Below are 25,997 nucleotides of genomic sequence, written 5' to 3' on the forward strand. Positions count from 1 at the left end.
TATATCAATCGCAGCGAATTTACAATCATGTTCATAACAAATTATTTAATCTTTATACCGGAAAAGCCTTTTGTTGATTTACACCAGAAAATTCTGCAGTAACATATTTCCAAAAGCAAATGTAATCATTAAAGATAAATTTCTGTTCAAGTGAAATATTTGTCAAATTTAAACCTCTTAATGTATCTTTATGATAAGAGTGAAAATATAAAAGGCAGTGTCTCTGCCTTTTGAATATTTTGTTTTGGATTGTTATTTTCAAAACAAGTGCTAATATATATTTGAAAATCCCTTCGAAGTTTTGAATGCGACGTCTTTAATTGAACCTCTTTCGGCTATTTCCTAACTAATAACTTGTTACGCTGTATGCTTATACTTCCTTATGTAATCGCAATTTCTATATGAGTAAATAGTGAAAATCATTCCTGTACTTCATTTTTTGTATTGCATTTAAAAAATAACCTTTGTTCATATTTCCCTTGTTTCCTTTACGCAGAACGAATCAAATTTGATCTTGCGTTGTTTCCTTACGTGGATTTATGCTATGTAAAAAAATTAAAACAAATCCCTCTTCAACTGTTTTATTTTTCTTGAAAAATTAATTCGGTTTCTTTCTACCCCACCAACATGTAACATATTAAACTGTACAATACTTTGATGAACGTTTTACAATTCACCGCAATATTGAGCTTTATCGGCGAAATTCAAATAAAAATTGAATATAATTCATTGTATTCGAAAATTGGAAGGAACTAAGGCTGATTTGATTTAAAACATTACAGCATTGTTTAATTTTCAACGACATATGCTAGTATGCCGATCCAGCATTTGCTTCGTGGATTTTCTGTAAAAATAATAACTCGATATATTCAAGACATCCAAATTACAAATAAACAAATTACGAAAAGGACTGAGGAAAATAATCATGACATGAATGAAATTCAAAGTAGCTAGTAGGTACACTCGAATACAAATTCGAGATTTCCTCAATATCTTATTCAATTGCAGCATCTCATTTTCGCGTTTACCGATCAATAACGCAACATTTCATTCACATAAACATTCTAATGTTGTGAAAGGATTGTCCCAAATAATTATTGGGGGTGTATAAACTGGATTGCAGTGTGGATATTAGAATCAACTACTTTAGATTAAAACTTGTCAAGATATTCCCTTTTAAATCTCGTTCTATCATATCCAATTAAATGTGCAAACCGTCGATCTAATTTTATTTCTCCTGAGCTTAATTGGATAGATGAAGATATCCGCTAAGATGTAAGTTTTTAATTGTATTCTCTCTTTCGGCGACTGTGCGTAAATATTGCAAAACATGATAATGTAAGTAACATGTCCACAGCAGTCAAAACATAGCCTGGATTTTCAACGCACCCCTTGAAGAAAAAATGGTGGAATATTAAAGTGGCAAGAAAGTTGGGGGGGGGAGAATAAATATTTTATGCCTGTTTTATTAAAAAAAGGCATGTTATGTGATGAAATTTGAAATTAAGTAAGATTCATGGCTTTTACATGAGTACGAACTTAGTAGGTGATAATGTTGTTGACCCTGCCATCTTTATTTACCAGCTGTTAACAATTGCTAACCATATTCCGGTGCCTTGTAGTAAATTCTGTTGGTCAACCATAGAAAGAAATTTAAAATATTTATGTTTTCTCGTGTTAAATTCAAACCCTATATTCTGTTATATGCGACATAAGCATACAAGCGGACTTTACTCGGTTAAATATGATAGCGCTTTGTAGCATTAAAACATATTTTTGGAAGGATGTTCAGCCCTCTGACGTCAGATTTCTATTTACCATTGACCTTGACTATCGTTATAGTCTTTGACCTTGACTTTATTTAGCATCATGAATAATAAAGACTGTGCTGATCGCAGAACTAGTTCGCCATCTGCTGGGTAAACTGCTGTAAAACATGAGGCAGCAGAGTTGTTATAAATGAAGAGCGGGCTTCAAGATGGTCGGTCGGTGGTCGACCAGTATCAGAATTAGGTCAACTGTTTGGTTTCACTTCCATAGTCTTAATGATAGGTTGCTTCGATAATTTAGCAACATTTTTATGCTTCAACAAAAATACGATAAATCAAGTCTTTGACGAAACCAATTTAAATGAGATAAAGCACGACAAAATAAGTCTTTGACTCTACCAAATTAAGTGAAATTTTCGAAGGACGGTGTACAATGCGTTAATAACCGAGATCTAACATGTCACATCATTTAAATTTAGGGTGTTTGCACGAATTTATGCACAATTTGATCTTAATATATTTAAGACTATTTTGTGTTCACGTCTCGGAAAAGTAAACACACCCCGGCATTGATGTTATCTTGTAGGTAATCTAGTTTCGATTAGCTATATAACATATACGTTTTGGTTCTATATTTCTTCCGTATTTTCCAGTGTGTCGCGACAGAACTTAAAGTGTAACCGGGATCGCACACGAGCTTTGAGAAACCGTCATTAACAATAAAGCAGCTTTTGTTATAGAGGGTGTAAAGTGAGGAATCGCGACCCAGTTGCTTTCCTTGGTTACATTAAATCAAATGAAAATTTCATTGTGTGCAACCTGACACCAGCTTACAATTGAAATGGCGAAGGACATATTGATCTTAATGCAAGTATATTCTCCCGTTGAAAACTGCGATTTGATCTCATTCGACATTGACCTTGAACTGGGCCACATTTTCATTTTAGAGCAACTTCAAGATTTTTTTTTTGAGATTCAGCAGAGCTCCGGCTTCAGCACAGCGTCTTTGTTTGCAACTGCTCGTGGATTTTGATGTCTCCGCACAGAAACCATTTTCGGGATTTTTGTAGGGAATCGTGAGATCATAAAAGTACAGGGGGACAAACAGTCGTTTTTCCTTCCGGTGAGGATGTGATGGTGATGTCCGCTTTGATTTTACTGCTCGTGCTTTTAACTGAAAGGACAACAGCTTTTGTCGAACTGTAGGTCAGTATAAATAGCAAAGTATAAATTATATTGCTAAATTAAATAATTGGAATAATTTATATAATTATTAACAATAAGCAAATAGTAGGTACTGTAATTTTGCAGCCGATGCTGCGCTGTTTCTGCTACTTTATGAGGCATGGGTGACTTTTAGTTACCTAACAGCACATTTAACAGGATACATTATGGAGTTCGATAAAGATATCCACTTTGGGTTGATGTTATTGCACTTGCTTTGCTGTTTTGATAACCGGATAAGCTTTAATCCGATAATCGGTTAATACTTTATCGATTTGATCTATCGTGCGTTGTTGTAAAAATAAACCCAAATCGAAATTTTAAAACAGGAAAACCTGTAAGGCCATTGTTCTTTTAATTTTGTCATCACTTTTGGAGAACCCATTGGTATTTTATTCCAGCAGACTCGTTCGACATTTGTTTTCGTTTACATTGAAATTCGGGGTCTGGGGTTGTCTAATTTACGGATGATAACCTTCAGACATTGTTTTTTCCAACTAAAATCCTTCAAATTAAAGAAAGATCAAATTGAACTTACAAAATTCTACTTCATATACGCACAATAAACAGAAATTTAGAATCGAATTTATCCTCCGCGTTTTTAAGCTCAGCTGCATATTTTAGGTACTGCACAGTCCTATTCAACTCAAATCTGGACAGACTGGAAACAAGGCTATTTTATTTTCCACCTACAAGTGAATTGGAAGGCTATTGTAACAAACTAGTCGTTTTTAAAAATAAAGTCAAAATGCCCTAAGTGTTGTAATAACCGCCAATTAATTTACAACAAAGACAGTGATGTGCGGAATAGTGTAATTTTATTATCAGTGTGTATACTCTTGTTAATCAACAGAAACTGATCCAGACTTATTGTTTCTAAACTAACAATTTCGTTTTATTTAACAGTTCAGCACGGAGCACATTTTCTAAGCTTTCTAGCTTTGAATTGCTTTTCATGTGTTTGATTTTTGAATGCAGTCTTCCTTTTTTCGTCCTTTTGACAAAAATGGAAGCACAACCAAAAATGTAACATGCTGAGTTAACTCACATTGAGCTTCAGTGGATTTGGACGGCACAAGCATATTCACTAATACGTGAATAAAAGGCACGTGCCAAATATAAACAGACCAGGAATTTTATGTTACCTAATTATTCGATGACTATTGTACGGTATTGTAGGATAATGTATTTTCTCGGCCAATGCATCTTACCGGTTTTATAAATATCTTTTGAAACAGATTTGAAATACGTAAGAGAACATGGGATAATTCGATTTTAAAGCAGATAAAAAATCATGTATATCAAATATATAAAATGTGCAATGTATCCAATAGAGAAGGTATTCAGTATAATTTTTTTAATGCAAATGTGTTTCAAAATTATTACTTTCAAGTATTTTTCTGAACTATGCACGCACTCCATTCACCGGTGAACGGCGTCGCACTAACAGCGGGTAAGTGGATGAAAGTACACATGGACGTGGACTTCGACATTTCAGGAGCGAGTTGTAGTGGGACGTAGGCGGTGCCAATAATAAAGCTGCTTCCGCTTGCCTTGTGACCCTCTTGGAGCCAATCGGCAAGCGGCTTTCATTTATCTCTGTCTGGAAGCTAAATAGGAGTCGGAGAAGATCTGATCGCGCTTGACGGAAATGTGCGAGCACAACCTGCTAAATTCAGGCTATGTCGGCTCCCTGTTAAATTTTGCCAGCCCGGAGCCCTTCTACTTCCCCAACCTGCGTCCGAATGCGGCTCAACTCGCAAGTCTGTCACCAGCACTCTCCTACACCCGCAGAGAGGTGTGCTCGCTCCCGTGGACTTCGAGTCCATGCGCATCGCCGCCGCAGAGCCGCGCCTTCAGCGGCTACTCTCAGTCCTGTCTCAGCAACTCTGTCTCCATCAGCATCAATAGGCATGGATCAGAAAAAGCAGCAGCCAACGAAGAGCCTAACAAATACTATTTCCAAGACAGCAGCCGAAAACCGGAGGAGAGATGCCGGCACACTCAGTCCTATCCAAGTGATACCAGTATCCCCTCTTCAGTCAACATTAGCCCTGCCAAGTACGAGTACCCAAACGTGGAAGCATCTCTCCATGGCTCGTTATTACATAGTCAAGGCTTTGAAATGAATTCCAACTCTCCCTCTGTAAATGAAGGCGTCAAGCAATGTGTGAGCCTCAATGTGTCATTACAGTCATCAGTAACGCCAGTGTGCAGCCGATCCTCCGATGGTACAGTATCAATGCCATATTAAAGCGATGACCATTCGAAAAATGCCGGTATCCTTTCTCGTTCAAAATGCTACCTGTCATCTTCACGAGAATTACTTTTGTTGAACATCAGTGATCCTTAAAGCAGCCAAACCCACCAGAGAAATAATTATTATAGATACAAAAAAATCTATTCTGACGAGATAGCAACAAACAATGAAACTCAAACCATGAAGAAAGTCCATTGGTGATAAATAGTTACTATACTAACATGCAAAATTACATTGTTAATGCATCTGTTTAAATTTTAACCAACTTTTATAAGAGGAAGAGAACACACTGAACTCTAATATTTTTGTCATTTTACTTATAAACCAAAATATCAGGGAGATCTCTTAGTTCTATTCTAAGTTAATGGGTTTTCTGCGTTAATGATGGCATAATACTGAGGTGATCGGATACCTTATTTAAATATTTGCGTTTATTCTATCTGGCTTCTGGAATCGCTAAGTAATTTAATAGTATTATATTTTGTTTGTAAAGACCACCAGTTTTAGAGAATTCATCCTGAATTTTTCGCAACGCTAAGGTGCGAACTAACAAATCACACTCAAATTTTAACTGGCAAGTAAGAGAAAATCTGCAGATGCTGGTGGTGTGTTGCTCAAAATTTAAATGGCTTTGTTTTGAAAGGTTGTGGTAATATACTACATTTTCTTCAACATTTTATTTTCCAATTTCGATTCGCAGGGCTTTCCTGGTGCCCAACCCAAGTGAGGTCACGGAGGAAACGTAAGCCCTACACGAAGCAACAGATAGCTGAACTTGAGAATGAATTCCTTGCGAACGAGTTTATCAATCGGCAAAAGAGGAAGGAATTGTCTGATAGACTAAATCTGAGCGACCAGCAAGTTAAAATCTGGTTTCAAAATCGGCGCATGAAAAAGAAAAGACTTGTTATGCGCGAACAAACGCTGTCGCTCTTTTAGACCAAAGTAAAGTCTAAATGTGAGTTTCAATGTCGTGAATTGAACTTTTTAAAATGGTAATTAAGCTTGCTCGCAGAAAGCATGTAGATCAAGAATATCCATTTTTAATGGAAAGGTGCTCTTTTGATGTGCTGCCCTATAAAGCAGCAATCTACCATTACATTGCCACTGCCCCTAGTCCAGGGCGTGTTGGCTTAGTTAAACCTCAGCAGCATACAGGGATTGAGATGCAAACTACGGATACCTCGTGAAAATTTGTTATAGTCGGAATTTGGCCAGCAGGCAAAATGTTGACTTTTTGTAGCCTGTATCTTGCTGTCCGTGGATAACGTGCCAACGCCTTCTCATCAGCATTGATCAATTTCAATGAGATTTGTAATTATTTCGCTTTTTCGGTTTGTTTAAATTGCCCTATGACTGTCTATTTGAGTAACAAGCAGATATTCTGCATTTTGAGAATGTAAGTACAACAGGTAATTAGAATGGAACATTCACATTTTAACCCTAAATATATAATTATTATGCATGCACTCTACCTATGTAAATTGAGTAATAATAAAACGTATGTCGAAACAAATTTCCATTGGTATATACTTCATGTTCTTTACTAATTATCTTGTAAAACTGCTGCCGATAAATCGATTAATTCTAATATGTTTGAAAATCTTATAGGGATGCACTAGGAGAATTAAATGAATCTTTCGAAGGGAGCGCGTTTACGGGATGTATGATAGCAATGTGTGATATGATAGCAATGAAGTTTAATCAGGGAGAGATGTGCGAAGTATTTACATTCTGTGCCAGGTTACTATGTAAGTGGAGCCATGTTGTTTTGAAGATTGCGCCGACTTCGGCTGCACTAGTCGGAGTTCTTCTACAGAGATTACAGGTGAATTTGGTAACAACAATAACACAAATAAACAACTACGTCGGAAATTAAATAAACAAAATACACGAGTGATCATCAGTCACATACTTGTATTTTTCTTGCGTCCTGTAAAGACTCACTCGAAACATAATAAAAGAAGAAAAAAAGCACGCCTCTTATTTTATACAATTGTTTTATGGTTGTTGTTTTAATCCAGCAAAATTTTTTATTGAAGGGCCGATTTCTAAATATTTCAATATGTATACACTAGCTTTTTAAAATTCAGACGTATATTAACTTGCATCAGTCACGGAACTGGGAAATATCAAATGCCAAACAGGCAAATTACATCTACACAGTTTCAAAATCATTCGTTTACAAGCGATGGCATTATTATTATAATACCATTGACATTCCGTTACTACACACGCGAACTCAAGCCCCTCGGTTCATTTCCTGGTTTTACTGATCAACCCGAGCTATCTGCCGGCCGCTGGGATATTTTGTCACGAGGAAAATGTAAGCATGCTAAATGCAGACTAAACAAAACAAATATATCTCCGCATATTAAAGAGAAAATTGAGTCAAGTAGAAACCGGTAATACTTTAGACGCCCCATGATCTCCCCTTTTACTTTTAATCTAATAAATTCTGATGTGGATTGAGCTGCTTAATTCTCCCGTTTGGGAGGTATTATCCAAAGTTTCAATTTTCATGCACAATTAACCATGATTTGAAGGGAAATATTTAGGTGTCCCATAATGTAAGAGTTATCCATTAATTTTAAATTATTCATTTTTTAAATCTCCAGAAAAAATAAACAATCATAAGAGCAATTAATTAAGCGCAAAATTTCACGGAACAATTTAAATGAATTCACCTATTCTGCCAGTAGATTAGTATTTATTTGATCAGTTATAAGATGCGGTCTACTTCACTTGAAGCAATAATTATACTCTAATTCATTTAATCTCCCACCGTTTGACGACGACTTACTTTTAACAAACTCTTTAGAAATTACAGTTTCCTAAGAAACATAGCAATAACGATCGACCTTCAAGAATGGAGTCAAACGACAGCAATCTCTGGTGATGAGGATCATTTTGCTTTCCTTTTATGGACAAGATTACGACGGGATCCTAACAAATGACGGCTTCAGTATAGTAAATTTTTCATTGAAATGTTAATATGCAATTAAGTTATGATTGGCAATGAATGTGGACTGTTGGTGAAACTTCCTGTAACTGCGTCCAGGCATTTAGCAGAACATGTAAACGAGAACAAATGAGTTACTTCTCTTTCTAACAAATCAGGGAGTGGGTGGGCAGAAAGCACCCAGTGACTTCCAGATTGGGCTCCCATTAATTAAGCATGCACCGAGCAATTTTCATGAATCCTTTAAAACGTTCATTGGAACATATCAACGCAAAGAAATATAAATATATCAAATGCAATTATTTTATGTTGCATATCTTTTTGAGATTCGTCAACAACATTTCACCAGATTTCAATATATTGCGAAAATTGAAGGCGAACAATTAGATTTCGTGATATTGACAACGTGCTTATGAAATTCGACTGTTCTGTTCCGAGCAGCGCATACAAATGGAGAATTGTGCTGTAAAGAATGCGCCCACATGCTTAACAGAATTAAAATGATCATAGGGCAAGATAGAAATATTTCTTTGTGGTAAGCTGGCTTTTCATGTCCTATTTCCCGGGCTTCATGTCTCTGGCAAGTAAATGAAAGAAAAATTGGTGCCTGCAGCCCAGATGTTGCATGCATTTTCCTGTGTTCCTGTGAGCTAGGCAATGAAAGGAGAAGCTCTGTCATTGTCTGGAGTCTTTTACTTTCCAGGAAGGCAGGTTTTATGGGAGAAATACTTCAGATTAGGACGCACGGGTAAAGTTTCCTGCATCATCTCACCATATAAGATATATAATGAAATGACCAAAGGTTCCATCAAATTCTATTTTACTAAGATTAGTATATATTTGCATAATATTCTGTGAGTTGTTCTGTAAAGTACGTTAAAAATGTACACAGAATAATTTGCAAATGCGCTGCTCATTAGTTAGGAGAACTCCCAGTGCAATCGCGATAACGGTAATATTTCCACAGCTTCATTAACTTTCAATCATAGGCGGCACCTTGATATACAGACATATTAAAATATGACGGCCTTTCCAGAGCCTAAAGTAAAAACTATGAGACCATATATTCAGTACAGTAATATTAAAAATATCTGTTAATGTTATTACCATTCTAGTTTTAAATATTAATTGGAAATAAATAAAGGCCGGGATTTTAGCATTTCTACATTACGAATTGACTTGTAAATTGAATTAGAAATAAATTTTAAAAAACGTCATCATGCTATTCTATCGACTGGTGTTATATGCGGAATGGTCAATTCTGAGCGCAGCGCCGAATTTCTGAAAGTTATTCCATTGCATAACCGCCTCGATTGCCATTAAGTACGAACCAACTTTCCGCTACCTTATTTACATTCAGCTTCTGGGTTAACTTAACTGAAATAAATAACATTTACACCTAAATGTATCGTAATAATGTTATGGAATTTGCAGCAGTATTACCCCAAGCTTTGAGAAATTGTTCAACATTCTGTAGAATGCTCAGAATATCTTTTTCATCTCATTTTTATGGTCGAGCTGCCAGACGGTGTCTCTACATGTTCTCCAGATACTGGGGGCGCCATAACAAAGTTAAGGTCAAGTTAGTGTCTCTTTGGAGAGCAGAAGCCAAACATGCCGCAGACGGTGTACTTAGCTTGACCAATGAATGTTGCTTTCCAGTTTGGAAATATTTAATTTTTCGTGCGGTGCGGGAAAAAAATTGGGACGACTATTTTCCTGGACCGTCTAACTGAAACCATAGGTTGTCGCTTCGAAGAATTGCGTAAGAAAATAAACGCCCTGCAATGCCGTTTCGTATATCGCTTTTTGTTGCATGTAAGAGAATAATATCCAAGCCTAAGCTATGTATTTTAAAAACTCATCTTGTAAAGCGGAATTAACCCTTATTCTTCAAAGTTCTGCAGTATGTTAGATATTTGCGGGCAATGGGTATTAAGCTCTGAACGGGAGGCGAGAACAAAGGCCACGCTTTATTCCAGTTCTGCTTAGAGCTATTGCAATGTTATTGAACCGCATTCTTTGGTTAATACTATTTGATCACAATGTTTATCACTCATTACGTTAAGGCTTTTGCCAGTGCATTAAACTATCACAATAACTATACTGAATAACAGAAGTCATACTGCAGCCAGAACATAATCGGGCAAATTGTATAATCCACGGCTCTATGAATAGCAGCCACAACGACGTAACTTACTTCAATAAAACAAGATAAATATAACGTTCAAGCAGAAAGTTTAAAATGCCCATATGCGGTATGATCATGCATGCTATGTTAGATGGGTTGCATTTCCAATCATTTAGCTGCAATAATGCTGACTATTCAATCCTTTTATTGCGTTTTCTGTACCTCTGGAGTGCTCGTTGCCACTAACGATAATTGCAGAAGGTTTTAATATTTTGATTACAGCTGAGATCAACTATCATTGCTATTTTAAATAAGGGAAGACCACACTGTATGCTTGTTCTTCTAATTGAAGTACACATGCCTTGTGCTGACATCGACCGGATGTCACGTTTTCTATGTGCATGCGCCTGGATACACACATGGATCATCTAAGTAGCTTTAAAATAAAATACTGGTCCGTATATTCCAGGAAATTCAGTAATCAAGAAAAAAAAGTTCGGCCTCTAATCACCAATAATATGTTTCTATTCAGCTAAGATAATAGATGCTAGGGGTTATTATCAGATTGCTGGAGTTTGATCGTATAGAATCTAAATCAGCCGTAAATGTAGCCATTTGCGTATTTCAATCTGACAGACTTTGGTCATGCGTGATATTTGGTCATATGAGAATATATTATGGAGGTAATGACAAGTATACCTCGACTATTGCATAAAAAAAAAGAATACGAGCAGTAATCTCTGCACTAGGGAACTTTATTTTCCTCCAGAAGAAGTTACCTTTGCAACACAACAACTTACATTTATAGTTACATACATGCTTTCATAGGCTTAACTTTCCTTGTCTGGCGTCACATTCCGATGTAGATTCGAGCGCTTTTCAAATCCCGATCTCGCTGCTATGCCAAACTCTATTGGAAATTAAGATCTAGGTGGCTGGAAAGCGTCGGCGGTGCGCTGGTTTTAATTATTTTTTAAAAGAAAACGTTTTTCGAACGTACAATATGTTAAACTTTTTTTGCATAGCTATTGCTTTTATTTTGCAAACCAGTAAAGGAATATGTGCACCTCGAGTAACTGTGTTGTCTTGAGAATATTCTACATTTTGTAGTTCAGCCATGTTTTGGTGTTAGTCATAAGGGGTGGGGGTGGGGTTTGGGGTGGGGGTGGGGGGTTCCCGCAGTTCACGAGGCTCTAAACTTCAAAAAGTTATGTGATTTATACATTTCCTGTTAGTGTTAAAAAATTACGTTAAATTCACACTCGCCGGACAGTTACTTTACGTAATGTAAATTACAGATTGTCATTTAAAATGCAATATATTAAAACAGACATTTGCAGATATCTGTAAATGGAAACTTACATTTATAGAAGTAAAAAAATGAAAATTGGCCTACTCAAAATAGCTTCATTATGTTTAACCTCGACAGCCATTTCTCCAAGTTCCTGAATTATAATACATTCACATCACGAAATTTGAATTTAGTCTGAATGCAGCATTTGCGTATGTCAATAAAAACAAAATGTATCCAAGGAATATCTTATTGTATTAATAAAAAATGATAGCTTATATGCTATCCCTCAGAATATGCCGCGTTTTATGAATATTAATTAGCAAGTTATTAAAACTCAAGCGAAGGTTCAGAAGTTTCCAAATGTACAGATGCATCTGTGACAGACTATGATGCACACACTAAATTATTTGTTCTAAACTTTCCTTTCTCCGGAGTCAGAGCTCAAAGCCTTGTTCCTAGGAAAGGAACGCAGCTAATTTTCGACAACTGAAAGTGGATAGGCTAATTTCGAATTATCTGCGGATTCCCAAGGATGGAGCGTAATGACCAAAACTGATATATGGTAATTTCTGCATTGGATCACATGACTCGTTTACCCTTAGAATCAATCAAGATGAATTGCACGTCAGCTTACGTTTCCAATTTTTTTCTCTTCCGCCGACCCGTTCATACGCCTTTAGAGTAGAATAGATGGAGCATGTTTAACGCTATCAATCCCGATAATTCGTTCTCGAAACCACGAAAACAAAACATGACTGAGTTTGAAGACCGCGGTGGCTGCAACTCGAGCATGTATCTGCCCAGCTGCACGTACTATGTTTCAGCCGCAGATTTCTCGGCAGTGTCATCGTTCTTACCGCAGACAACTTCTTGCCAAATGACATTTCCTTATTCATCTAATTTAGCTCAGGTTCAACCTGTTCGAGAAGTGTCGTTCAGAGAGTACGGGTTAGAACATCCGACAAAATGGCACTACAGGAGCAACTGTACTCCTTGCTGCTCTGCAGAAGAGATAATGCACAGAGAGTACATGCAGCCACCAGCCAGAACGGGAATGTTGTTTAAAAATGATAATGTATACAGTCAGCGTGCAAGCTCAAATCCATCTTGTAATTTCTACACCACTGTTGGCAGGAATGGAATACTCCCGCAAGGTTTTGATCAGTTTTTTGAGACAGCCTATGGGATTTCTGACTCTACTAATTATGAACAGTTGATCGAAAAGCCCGTGACTACGTGCCAGAGTATTACAACATCTGATAAAGTTTCTATGGGGCAGATGAAAGGAGGTACAGCGGAAAACAAGCTCGGCGAGTCCTCGGGTAACAGTGCGGCCGACAAAAGCAGCCTATCCAGTAGGTGCAGCGGTAACGCAGGGTTAGAATATAGGGCCAACACATTTTGTCTCACAGATTTTATGTGAAATTTTATAAGCAGACGCAGGATTTTATATACCCTATAAGATCCTATAAAGCTATAATGCTTGTTTACGATGGGAACCAGTTTAGGTGGGCCTTTTTTTTAATATGCAAAATGATGAATACTCGATTATTGAAAGTGATACAATAATTTCTGTATCACTTTCCAATTTGTTCAGCAGTTATTTCTGTTCTACTCTTTTCGTATCCATTTGTTAGTGTAAAGAAGACAAAGCTTAATTCGGGATTTGTTCCTTTACTTTCAAAATTAATATCGTTGCACAAGAAATTAATTAAATTGTGATTAAATATATTCATTAAACCTCTTTATGAAGATGAATTTGTGGCAGCACAACCCAACAGCACTGCTTGGTTTTGTACCATTTCACAATGAGTTTAACTTGGTACAAGAAAATAAAGGTCGCGTTTATTTGTGCTATTTTATTTGTAACATTTTTAAATCTTTCCCCATCAGCTGCTCAGCGATCCAGAAAGAAAAGATGCCCTTATACCAAATATCAAATCCGGGAACTTGAGCGAGAATTTTTCTTCAATGTCTACATAAACAAAGAAAAACGTTTGCAATTGTCGAGAATGCTAAACCTCACCGATCGACAAGTCAAAATATGGTTCCAGAATCGGAGAATGAAAGAAAAGAAACTTAGCAGAGACCGCCTGCACTTTTTTACTGGTAATCCTTTATTGTGACTGTGATGGATTCCCTTTGGCCGAATCTTCACTGCCTTAGTCAATATTTATTTACACAAGGAGGGACTGCAGGTTTGATGGAACAGTTTTGCTCTTCTGATGTGGAAAACAGGTTAAACGATTGACATAGAATTGGATTTGGGGTGAAACGGTCCTGCAGACAACATGGGCGCAATATTAATTAGGGAACATTATTACCTCAGCATTGATGTTATTCTGTTCCTAAGGAAGAAGCTAATTTCTGCGGGATATTCAGGGAAAATAAGCAGCATTTCATTTTCAACAATAAACGGAGGTGATGGAGGGCTAAAATAGTATATTGTTAGTTCACAGCGATGGGTCAATCAGATAAAATAATATGTTCCATTTCTTCTTTTAGTAATTGTATAGGCAAACTAACGAGAACTGTTTAAGTTGTGTATTCTGATGGAAAGAAAACACATATTTATTACTTTATCTTTCTACTTTATATCATGAGTTAATTATAATTTACTGTAGATAGGGACGTTTGAAGGAAACGTGATATTAAGAGTAATGTTTCCGAGTTACGCGCTAGTTGACATTTCATGTTAAATGCATGCGATAGGATATCTTTCATTTACAAATGAATAAAAAGTGTTATTCAAATTCTTTCAAATAAAACATTTTTAAAATAAATGACCATTTGCATTTTTATGGACAAATCCGACGCAAATGGTTCTCAAGTCCACATTCAAACCTCACCATTATTATTGGGTTCTGAAATACATCGGGAACCAAACATATTAGAACAGCGGGGGGAAAGTGGAAATCTAAAATATAATTTAGGTTACCTAATCGCCTATTTGCAGCATATTATACCTGGTTCTTTAGTTTCACATCTATGGCAACAACCACTTTATGATATAGTCTTGATAAGAAATGGAAACAGAAACGCACACAAATAAAAATTTCTACTATAAATGTAAATCCTTAAGTTAAGTTAAAGTTTTGCTTTGATTATATGCAATCTAATTTGAATTTAAATACTTGAAGTAATATTATTTCCAGTTAGCACCTGGAGATTAATTAATGTATCTATTTCAACCACTTGTGAAGAATTAAAGACAAACAGCAGCTAATGTGCAAAGTTTGCTGAGTATCAGCAAAAGCGAGCACTTAAATGCATAATAAGTTTCGATAACCTGAAGCTCACCACGGAGACTTAGAAGAGCAAGTAAAGCTTCACAAAACTCTTCGAAAAAGAATTGCCAAATTTCCTTGCCGCATGACATAGCATTGTTGTTTACAGAACCTTGAACTGTCTAGACAACATCGTAAAGTTCACTACTCGAAAGAGCTTAATGGCGACTTATTGCACCTTCTAGTCACTAAGATGGCCATCCGCATTCTATGCGAAAGAAAAGGATCGTAGGAAATCAAAGTAAACAGGATTGTCTGGATAATTTGAAAAAGGATGAACGCACAAAGCCAGTTACATATATAACTTGTAACATTTGAAAAAAATGTAAGGAAAACTGGATATTGCATAAATTACTTCGAAGTAATCTGTTAAACGTAACGAAGACCTAGATGATGCACAGAAAGTGGTATCGTCTCGAGAGCATAGTAAAGCATATTTCGTGAAGCGGGTGCTTATAATGTTGCCTTTGAACTTCTATAATGTCAAGGTCAACGCCTTTAACCTTTATGAAGGCATAGGCGCCTGATGGCTGTTGGGTTGTTCTTATAACTCCCCTACCAAAGTAAAACAGAAACTCCAATATTTATAACATTCTACTGCAGTGCGCGAGCATAAAACTCAACTAGTAAAATTCGTGTCTATTCCCTGTTATCGCCGTGAATTTGTGTATTCTAAAAAGTACATACGACAGTACTCTTCAAAGTTGGCATACAACATACAGTAAATAGAAATATCCATTTGTTCTTATTCTTAAACTCGGTATAGTTTACTTGCATACGGACCGAAATATTCATCGTACGCCTGCACACTACACCAATCATTCGCGAGGGTCATGGTTTCCATAGAAATGGGCAAAAATGTGATTTACGACTTCGTGGGTGAAATTTTCAACGTCAATCTAACCCTTAGAGATTTTCTCTATCCTTGTAACGTATAATTTTGGTCAATTATTATTCTTTGCATGTCTTAATTCAATAAGTCATATATGATTAAATTAAGCTGAAATAAAAATTCGACAGACCAGCGAGTGGAATTTACAGTGTACCCTTAACGTTGCTAAGATGGTTGCTTATAAAGAGCCACACGGAGGCGCACTGCAGCTCACGACCAAGACCGGATTTACAGTCGATGTCTGTGGCAATGGCTTTCGGGGATGAACATGAGATTAACTGAAATCATGTCAAACCTAAAGCGGCAAAGCTCTTCCCGTTGCCGTCAGATATCTGGAACAACAGTCCGAAGAAGATACTAGTTAGCTAAATACAAGGGAGTTCATCACAATGGTAAACTGCGATTTGTTTCACTGGTTAAATTAATTGCTCGCTTCGAAGAAAATAAACTTTTATCTTATAATTGAAACGAATACAACATATTTTTTTCATAAAATATTCGTGAGTGTTATTTGGAAAGATATATAAAATTTTACTCAGTTATTTGTTAAGCTGCTTGATCAGGTTATCGATGAAGACGTGTGGAAGTTACATTCATGAGGCCGAAACAAAGGCTTTGTAGCGTGCCCAGATTCAAACCTGGAAGGTTATTTATCTAACAGGTTCATATAATAATTGTGAATGTGCGAAGAGAACCTAACACCGTTAATTTGCATTTCCAATTAAGACAATTTAGCAAAACGTGGAAACTGTTGCATCGAGTAGATAAATGCTAAACAATGATTCATATACCCCGATACGGCTGGTTGGAAAGGCAGCAGACATTTTAAAGGAGTGCTTTCTAATTTCTGTTGTTCCAGGGTCCCTCCTTAGAGTCCCCTGCAATCCAGAGTGTTCTACAAAATAATAAAATAAATAGTGATGAATTTCATCACTATTACATTACATTCGTTTCCTTAAAAGAAGAAAGAATGAGAAGTTTTTGTCCCCAAATCCCTTTCTGCCTTTGCATAAGTGGAAATGCCGCAAGAAACACGCTTTCGCAATAAAAGAATCTCAGCCAATATCTTTTGTCACTGACAATAGGAGACAAACAATATTTGATACAATGACTGAGAGCATTCTGATTCTATGAATTGAACATTCTATGAACATTCTATGAAATGTTCAAATGGAATCAAATGCATAATCCTCTGTACATATTTCATGTGTGAAATCTTCATCTCTTTGAAAACAAGTATGGTTTTAGAAATTAGTAATCTATTTTCTAAACAAGGAGGTATTCTTTAATCCCGCATTGGATTTGCTCACATTGAAAACTTACTTCTTAATAGATAATGGTTGATCAGAGTAATCAGTAATAATGCCCTCTGCAGCTCCGATAATATCTATTCATTGATTAACTATGCTTTTCACGCTCGATCCATGCTAAAGAGCCCAAGATTCTGACCTTGATTCCTTTCCTCACGGCAAAACTGGCGAGTTCTTTCCTAGTACATGTCTAGTAGATATGATGGTACATTCTAGTCCCGTTTTGTTGGAACGTTTTTCGATTCCATTGTTCTCGTATAGTTTCACCTTCATATTTGTTTAAAATGACGAGAAATTGTTCTAAAGGAGTTTGTTTTGTCAGCTTGTACATTTTATAAGGTCATCAAAAAAACCTGCGTGCGTTTTACTCAGATTAAACAAGGCCGAAATTGCATGGGGGTCTATCATTCGAAACGAAAGGAAGTTAATTCTCTAGTAGGAATATTTGTCTACATGTTTCCTCGATCGTTTGGTGATAGCAAAAATCACAAGCGTTTATTTAAAGTGACAAGGAGTGAAGTGATTTAAATATGAGGAGTTGCGTTGTTAGTAATTCGCAATTTGTAGCCAAGCATAATGAAAGCGGCGGCCGTCTACGCGATAAATTGGCTTTCAGGCGCAATTTAACTGCAAACATTCGATGAACAAAAATATTTCCGAAGTATCTACAGGTGGTAGCATTAAAGGAAAGTTTGTTAAATACAACTGAGGTGTCACTGACGAAAGCTTAACGTTCATTTTATCCTGACGTTTACGGGATATTCGGATAAAAGGAATGTTTTCATTGTCCTTTCTCCATTTATCTGATGAACTGTAGGTAGAAAGCCCAGGGTTAAACTGGCGGCATGCTAATTATGTTAATAATCTCTCATTTCCAGATAGGCTTGTAGGAAACGCTCAACGATTCAAGGTAAAATTGATGCATACAAATGGCTGGCAGTGTTTGGGCCATAGGATTACATCAGCTAGACTAATGGGGAAATATAAAGAGGAAGGCGAGCCTTCAGAAATGTTAGGGATAATACGCTAATTAATGAAATCAAAACAATTTTATTTGAATGCATGATTGCAATGATTTAAAATTGTACGATTGGCATATTTAAAGAACATCTTATCAGGAAAACTATTATAGGCGGCGCATTACAGTCAATGGGGGAGAATGAGGACTCATATTGAAACTTAATACAGTTCTCTTCCTGTTACCGCTTAACTCTACACTCATCTAGTTACTATTATATAAAATCCTTCCAGCAAAGCACATTCCACATTGGTGCTTTAAAGTATTACGAGGTTTTAATTAAGCTCCATCATTAGAACCAATTTAAGGAGTTACATTTCTCCCATAAACAGCTTATAACTACGTTATTAAACATGGAAGTATCATTCGGAGACCAATCAGTCTCCCTACTATCTAGATTCTGCTAATGCAACAAAAATCTTTTGCTAAAACTTGGCTTCACGTCGGGTGAATATACATACCCAAATGATGACCGCAGTTCAATGCTATGATAATCTCCCTTGACTACAAGGATACTTTATATTTCAAACAATACATAGTCATTAATTTCAGTGCGGCTGTACTCGTTTTATTTTATGAGTTTCTTTTTATCATACGAGAGATTTTAGGATACCGGTTTACAGACACAATTTTATTTGAGTTCATTGAAATTAACAGTTATTGTATATCAATCAGAACTTATTGAAAACATTAAGTTAATTTGTTTAGTTGGCAAACAAACTTTGATGATTACTGCGAAAGAATTTAAAGTCTGATCACACAATGATCCGCTACTATTAGTTTTGATAGCGATGGTAAAATAACAAAGATGGAAATAAATAATAAATATACACAAAAATTTAACAAGATTCCTACATGGTCATTTATAACTGAAATATATCCACAGACTTACACCAATATATCATAACGCATCCTACGTAATATTGCGGTAAATAATGTTGCATCATTTTAGCGGCTAGAGCAGAAGTTGCTGGTATTAATATACAGCTTTTACTGAGCAGCCAGTTGCCTTACTTTGGATGGAAAAGAGCTCGTGGAGAAAAAACTTCTGAACTCTGCGTGACCTACTTAAAGTTCAAGTCATCGTTTCCATCGAAAAGTCTATAAAATATTGACAATGTGATTTGTATCTAAAAGCAGTTTCGCATTTTGCCGACCACAAGACGTCTGTCTTTCAAGGCTACGCGAAGAGTCTTGTCTGAAAATAGTGCCGCGTCAGTTCCAAACGTAGGGCTTCCAAAGGCACTGTTGGTTGTTTATATGTTTCGGAATGCTTACAAAATCACCGTCAGCTTGATTCCAAATATCGTAGAGAGTGAGAGGCGTTAGATAATGTAGAAAGAGCCACGCGCAAAGGTACGCAATGAACTGAGAATCTCCTATTGCATATTACTGTAATTTAGGTATCATATTCCGTGTACAGTCATTCTCTCTATCCATGTGTTTTCTGAATGGTATCCGTAACATTTAGTTAGTGTTGTTGAAATAGTCTGTTTCATTTTACTAACATATTAGCTACATTGATATTTAAGATGAGCAAACTTTGGGGGTTGAGTTCTTTGCGAATTAATAACAGAGGAAGCACTAAAGATGTGAACTGGAAATCGCATTGATTTGTTTTCGCCTTGCAATTTGCTTTTAATCTCCATGGTTTTCGTCCAAAGTTCTAAAACTCTAAGTGAATGAATATTTAAATTAGTACAGTCCTTTGGCCCTTGCTTGGAAGTCTAGTTTTACTTGGGAGCATCAATAATTTACATGAACATTATCAAGACGTACCTACCAATATTGCCAGACATACCCGCTCTTGTCTGAGTGCCTTACATATCACATGGTTTACATCACATGGTTTTTATCACATTGGTTGCTTGTCCGCCCTATTGGGTGCAGTCTTTCAGTGATCCTATAATGGTTCTTAGATTTACTGAGTATGCCAGCAAGAAAACGAATATATCTGGTGACTTATATGTACTTTAATAATAAATTTACTTTGAACGTTTAAACCTTATTCTCATTATTTTGTACGCAAGTAAGAATAGTCCAAAATTCTTCAGTCATTTTCATGGTTTCTAGAACTTTTCGTCACCCAGGTTTGATTCCTGAGAACAGTGAGTTATTTCAGAGAGATATAAGCCTCCCGGGATCCAGATTATCGTGTTTCACTGCAAACACTTCGCTTAAGTGAAATATGCTATATAGCGTCAAGAAGCCACAAGCGAGGATGGAATAACTGTCTGACTTGACATAACTGTCGGAATAGCCATCACTGAATTTAAAATCCTAAAGCGAAACAGAACTGATTAGCCATAAAAGGGGAGAAAATTCATAATGCAAGTATCGATTTATAGGTGTACGACAACCGTTGATCTGCTACAATTTGCATCCATTGGTGTGTGACATACACGATCGTATATACATATTTAATTACTAATATTCACAATGATTATTTAAATAATTTTAAATGCTTCGCGAAAGACTGAAATTTACACAGCTCTAAAATAATTTCTAGGCGTTATAACTATACCACAAAATGAAAGAAACGACGCGGCTTGGACAACCTTGACCCTGACACTGGCGCCTTCTCACTTCTTTGTGTGAAGTAGGAAATATCGTTAGTTTTATGCTTCCCCCTTAGCTGATACCCACCGAGAAGATTCTCCCAATAGTCAGCCATCGATGCGTGCTGTCGTTTGGCAAATTGCCACCAGATACGAAGAGTTTGAAAAAGCACTTGGTAGGAGTTGCAATACAAACTACAAGAGCACCCGTCGAGCTGAACTCAATGAGCATCGAGCGCTGAAAAGCATTCAGAGAGTTTTTGTTATCTTTCACGGTATTTTGTCTATAAGATCCTTCTTATTTGGAAAGACGTTTCAACGGATTATCATCCATGAAACTACCGACCTGCAACAGGGAGAGGTGGTAAGAATTTAACCTTAAAGGGAGAGCTTTTAGGATAAAACAATAAACGCACAGCTCCAATTATCTTTATTAAAGGTCAATCCCCTGCCCCAACAAATTAATGAGATGAATCGCAAATGCAACGCTTCCTTCGCCAGTCTTAAATCTTAAATATCCGTATAAATTTTCGCACCCAAGAAGTGTGCATTGTCACCCCAAGGTGTGTAATGATTTTGCCTAGCACAGATATTGTATAATAGACATCGGCTTCTACCATGGTGGGATTTTGAGGTAGACCCAATCTCTGCTGCGGGCATTTTGTTTTTACCTCTCGTGAAGATTTGGTTTACCTTGTAATGAAATATCGTTAAATATTTGCAGCTGTGACATGATTACACGTTTCTGCAAGAGGAACTAATCTACCGGTGAATACCAATAAGGATGGAAATGTTGATCCCATTCATTGACACACTTGTTCAAGAAAAAAAACGCAGTATGGCCGGCCCGGTTCTACATTGAAATAAAATGACCGCACACAATGGATTCCTTCGCGCTTTCCAGAACTGCAAAAGGTATCAGAAGTCCGCTCTGCAGTCGTTTCATTGCGAGGAGGTCTACGGTTCCCGGGAATCGGATATTTCAGCAATTGGTTTTTAACGATAGACTTCTTTTTAAATGCTGTTGCATTTCTAGCAAAAGGAACAAAACCCGAGTTTTGACCATTTTCTTGTTGGCGGCAGAGAAATCTGCATGAGTTGAAGAATTTTAGTCGGGCTTTGTGCGCAGATTCCAATGAAAAGGAGCGGGAGCCGCATTTGAATTAGTTTTGTAGGTGTCGCTGTTGACCACAGTTAAGATCAAATTCAACGGCCTGCCGATCATGTGACGTGCGGGGAGGTAGAGCTTCAAGGCCACTTTCAAATTCCATTGGTTCAGTAGTCATGTGGCTGTACAGAGGCTTCCACAATTACACAGGGAATATTTTGTTAGAGATGTCAGCTTACAAAGGACATCCTCTGCTTTCCTCAAATTGCTCTCCAGAATGTCCTGTCCCAATAGCTCTCCCACCACTAACTCGTTTTTAGTAGATTCCCTGATTAGTGCTTGCAGGGGTGACAGCTTCTACTCAAGCAGCTCCCTATACATGCCGTCGAGCACAGATATGGGAACTTACGGAATGCAGACTTGTGGACTGCTCCCGACCATGACCAAACGTGGAGAGATCACCCACCAAAATACGAGTATGAGCGTCCATCCGTATTTATCTCAGGTGGATGGTTGGGCCGACCCTTCGAGACCGTGCCGAATTGAGCAACCTGTTACTCCACAGATTCCCACGTGTTTTCCGACTAGCATCAAGGAAGAAAGCACTTGCTGCATGTATAATTCTGATAAGCGAGGCAAACTCAATTCTGCCGCAATTCCTACCTATCCCAGGCTGGTGTCCGAAAGCTGTTCAATTGAGAACCCCGAAATTCCCATCCCGGGCTATTTCAGGCTCTGCCAGGCTTACCCACTAGAAAAAAGTCTGGATTATAATCACGCCGGAGAGATCAGCTCAAATATAGTGCCGCACTCAAGCCCTGGGTTCATCAGTAAACTTAAGGTGCCCAACCAGACTCCAACGGAAACGAAAATAACCGAGAAGCCAAACGCCCAGGAATCCATTAAGGGAATATATGTAGAAAGTCCCGAGCCAAAACCGAGTTCACTGGAGGCCAATGCAACCGCTAAAGAAGGCGAGTCTGGCTCAGAAATGTCGGACAAAGAGGCTGAAGGTGAGCATTTGAAAGATTAAATGTGAATACAGCAGTATTGTAGAGCTTACACTGACATTAAAATGCGGGACTTCATCGTGGCAATATACTTGGCAGGGGTGTATACATTTGATCAATTATTTTGTTTTTAAGAAGGCATATTGTGCGTTAAGAAGAAATGATGGAAATTTTTCTAAATAATGTCCGGCAATTTGTTAACGTCACAGTAAAGGCTACTACAGATAGCAGGATGTCTACAGTATTTATATGAACTTTTCTGTACCATGGACAATATTTATTAAAACCATATTAATCTTTCAGACACAACCTAAATCCTCCTTTTTGGAATGCGAATTACTAGCAATATTTCTGATTCGGGGGTTTTGAATGGCACGTGCCAATCTCTGTTAAAATTGTTAGGTGGTCCTACATATATTATATTAAATAATATCTATATTATATTAAACATATTACAGCCCGTGGGATAAAGTTCCATTCAAATACTTTGAAATATTGCTAGCCATTTCTGATCATAAATTCGAATTAAGCTGCGGTGTAAGAGCCAGCGATGATATGTATAATGTGAAGATTTACCTCCAGAGGGACTGTCAGCATATTTGTACTGTCAGTACTAAAGAATCACTAAATTTAGTTATGAAGTTGAAAAATGACCTTTTGGTGAAAAACCTACAAATGCGTTTTAACCTATAGCATTGTATTTAGTTCGCAGGTGAATAATACGAAGTATTCGTTTTAATTAGATAATTATTAGAAGATTCACAAACGGTACAAATTAATACTTTTTGCCTTTTTCCAAATATATACTTTATGCTGTCTTATCTACTAAATCAACTATATTTCAGAATTGTAACAACATCAATATTGTTCTAATAATTTGCCTATTAGTAATTAGCTTACTAAATTGCTGCAATCTGCGTACAACTAACAGTGTTGCTCTTTTGGCTTTTAATATTATCAGCTGAGACTTAAATGCATTGGATTGTGTTAAGAGGCATAATTGTTAAGAATCTCATATCTTGTTTCTTACTTCTGATAGAAGAAGCCAAAGCTCCGATAAGCAACTGGCTAACAGCAAATAGTGGAAGGAAAAAGAGGTGTCCTTATACAAAACATCAAACTCTGGAATTAGAGAAAGAGTTTTTATTTAATATGTATCTGACTCGTGAGCGCCGTCTAGAGATAAGCAAGAGCGTGAATCTGACCGATAGACAAGTGAAGATCTGGTTTCAAAATCGTAGAATGAAGCTGAAGAAAATGAGCAGAGAAAACCGAATTCGAGAACTGACCACTAACCTGACCTTCTCGTGAGCGTGATACACGGATTCGAACGTGACCCAGTGGCAGTTTCATAATGGGGACTGTGGAATAAGTCTGTTTATCCACTCTGGGATATTGTCGATGATTCTGTTCTCAATGTTTTAGCGTAATGGTTGTCTGAAAGAACAATAGCACGTTTGCCTTAGCAAGAATATTTTTCTAAGAATGTTCTATTGAGTAACAGACTAACAACTTACCTTGCTTAGCAGGCAAAACTTAAGCTATTTGACATGATATGGTCTTCGTGCAATTTGAGAAAACTTTACGGTTCATCAGAACACGATTTGATGTGCTAATTACAGTTATGTTTAAACCATGGTCCTATAAATACAATGTTTAGGTCTATATATGAAACATTTTTGGTTGGTTTCTGAAAAGTGCGATGCAGTCGTAATGTAATTTTTCGTTTATTTATATGCATGTCCTAAATTATATCTCAACTTCTCTACACCCCCTTTCAAGTAGGGGCTCTTTGCTAATGGCTATAGGCAGAATTGTTAAGTTAATGTGGACAATGTAATCAAAATGTTTTAATTACGATAGATACGTCTTCTTCTTCTTCTTCTTAAGTCCATCACCCCTATTGGGGCACAGGCCGCCGGCAACAGTTTGGCAGTGTTCTCTGTCCTGTGCCGGTCCTTCAGTCTTAAAAGGTGCAGAGTCCATTGAAGATCCTTCCTCTTCCCGGGATGAGGTCTTTGGAGCTTCTTTTGGCGTTTCTGTAACGCTGGGTTTTTTTATGGGATGGGGTTGGCAGCCCCATCGCCAACTCTCCTCCTTTCGCAGTCGGGCTTGGGGCCGTCCATGGCGGAGTTAAACACGTCTTTGGTTCAATAAATTTAATGCATTTAATATCATAATGCAATTCCATATCATTTCCTAAAACATTATAAAACAAAGTTCAGTTGAGGGTCAAGTGACCAATATTAAATCCGCAGGGCAGTTTTCTCTATTCAAATTAAACCAAAGAGCAGGATTAGACCCGGCAGCGTGCCCAGTTTGGTAAAGGGCACATAATTTATAATTGCGCGCATTTATTTATCAAAACATTACTTTCTGCTCCCGAAATGTGTTTCAATAAATACGAATTTTTAAATAATTATTGCATTAACCCCTCTAGCAGAATATAAACTGGTAATATCCAAACTGATGTTTTGGGAATGAAGTGCAAAAAGTCATTTGCTGCATAATGAATTAGTCTGTTATATAATACTTCAATGCATTAACTAAGAAAACGTTCACCGCTAGATTTTTTTTGTGTTTGACTTTAACCATGGTATAAAAACATTTTTCGTTGAGTCCTTAGTATTGGTAAACATATATGTCATGTCTAGCACTAGATTTTTCGACTTTTTCAATGTAAATGATAATTCATCTGCTCGCGTTATATTATCCGGTCAGAAATAATATGAGTACATTTGGTTGCAATATTTGATCAAGTATTAAGAAATACTTTCGTTTCTTCTGTCCAATCACAGTGGCATCCTGTAAATATTATCCGCTGCAAATAAAATAAAATAATACTTTTAGTGACAAGGTTAGACATCATGATACTTCTAACGCCGCATGCCTTTATGATTATAATGCATTTATGAAATAGAATTTCTCAACACATTTAGAAGCAAATCAAACTGTAAATCAGAATGGGTAAAAGGGAACAAGGGATAACGGTTTAATTCGTTGCATTCCTTTTGTCAAAAAGGTCCAAACCAATCAATAAAGCGCTTTTACAGACAAATTAACATCTATGTTTAATCATGTGCATCATTTTTGAATAAAGGCATTTCACTGCAATAGGTTCGTACATTCAATATCATGAAAACACAGAGATCTTTGTTTTAATTAAAGTCGAAA

At 36.9% G+C, this 25,997-nt stretch overlaps 3 protein-coding genes across 4 annotated transcripts; all 3 read left to right on the plus strand.

Moving 5' to 3' along the window:
- The first annotated feature begins 4,552 nt into the window (after positions 1-4,552).
- On the plus strand, positions 4,553-7,248 carry hoxd12a (homeobox D12a). Its single transcript, XM_059966063.1, has 2 exons — positions 4,553-5,224; positions 5,954-7,248. Exons 1-2 carry the CDS (start codon positions 4,645-4,647, stop codon positions 6,190-6,192), a joined length of 819 nt encoding a protein of 272 aa, XP_059822046.1. The 5' UTR covers positions 4,553-4,644; the 3' UTR covers positions 6,193-7,248.
- A 4,584-nt stretch (positions 7,249-11,832) lies between these two features.
- hoxd11a (homeobox D11a) lies at positions 11,833-14,431 on the plus strand. Of its 2 annotated transcripts, none has more exons than XM_059966709.1 (2): positions 11,833-12,929; positions 13,534-14,431. In XM_059966709.1, exons 1-2 carry the CDS (start codon positions 12,338-12,340, stop codon positions 13,764-13,766), a joined length of 825 nt encoding a protein of 274 aa, XP_059822692.1. In that variant the 5' UTR covers positions 11,833-12,337; the 3' UTR covers positions 13,767-14,431. The 2 variants fall into 2 exon arrangements, with proteins under 2 accessions (XP_059822692.1, XP_059822691.1); XM_059966708.1 differs by having other exon boundaries at positions 11,932-12,995; positions 13,534-14,427.
- A 7,508-nt stretch (positions 14,432-21,939) lies between these two features.
- Positions 21,940-25,679, plus strand: hoxd10a (homeobox D10a). The gene is made up of 2 exons (XM_059966738.1): positions 21,940-22,826; positions 23,863-25,679. The coding sequence occupies exons 1-2, from the start codon at positions 22,091-22,093 to the stop codon at positions 24,132-24,134; spliced, it is 1,008 nt and encodes a 335-aa protein (XP_059822721.1). The 5' UTR covers positions 21,940-22,090; the 3' UTR covers positions 24,135-25,679.
- Positions 25,680-25,997: the final 318 nt, after the last annotated feature.

Source organism: Hypanus sabinus, chromosome 4 (assembly GCF_030144855.1).
Source record: "Hypanus sabinus isolate sHypSab1 chromosome 4, sHypSab1.hap1, whole genome shotgun sequence".
NCBI lineage: Eukaryota > Metazoa > Chordata > Chondrichthyes > Myliobatiformes > Dasyatidae > Hypanus > Hypanus sabinus.

Coding starts and splice junctions, on each gene's coding strand:
- hoxd11a (XM_059966708.1), top strand. CDS start 12,338: ATGTTTAACGCTATCAATCCCGATAATTCGTTCTCGAAACCACGAAAA. Junction 12,996..13,533: donor CGACAAAAGCAGCCTATCCA/GTAGGTGCAGCG, acceptor TTTCCCCATCAG/CTGCTCAGCGATCCAGAAAG.
- hoxd12a (XM_059966063.1), top strand. CDS start 4,645: ATGTGCGAGCACAACCTGCTAAATTCAGGCTATGTCGGCTCCCTGTTA. Junction 5,225..5,953: donor GTGCAGCCGATCCTCCGATG/GTACAGTATCAA, acceptor TTCGATTCGCAG/GGCTTTCCTGGTGCCCAACC.
- hoxd10a (XM_059966738.1), top strand. CDS start 22,091: ATGTCCTGTCCCAATAGCTCTCCCACCACTAACTCGTTTTTAGTAGAT. Junction 22,827..23,862: donor GTCGGACAAAGAGGCTGAAG/GTGAGCATTTGA, acceptor TACTTCTGATAG/AAGAAGCCAAAGCTCCGATA.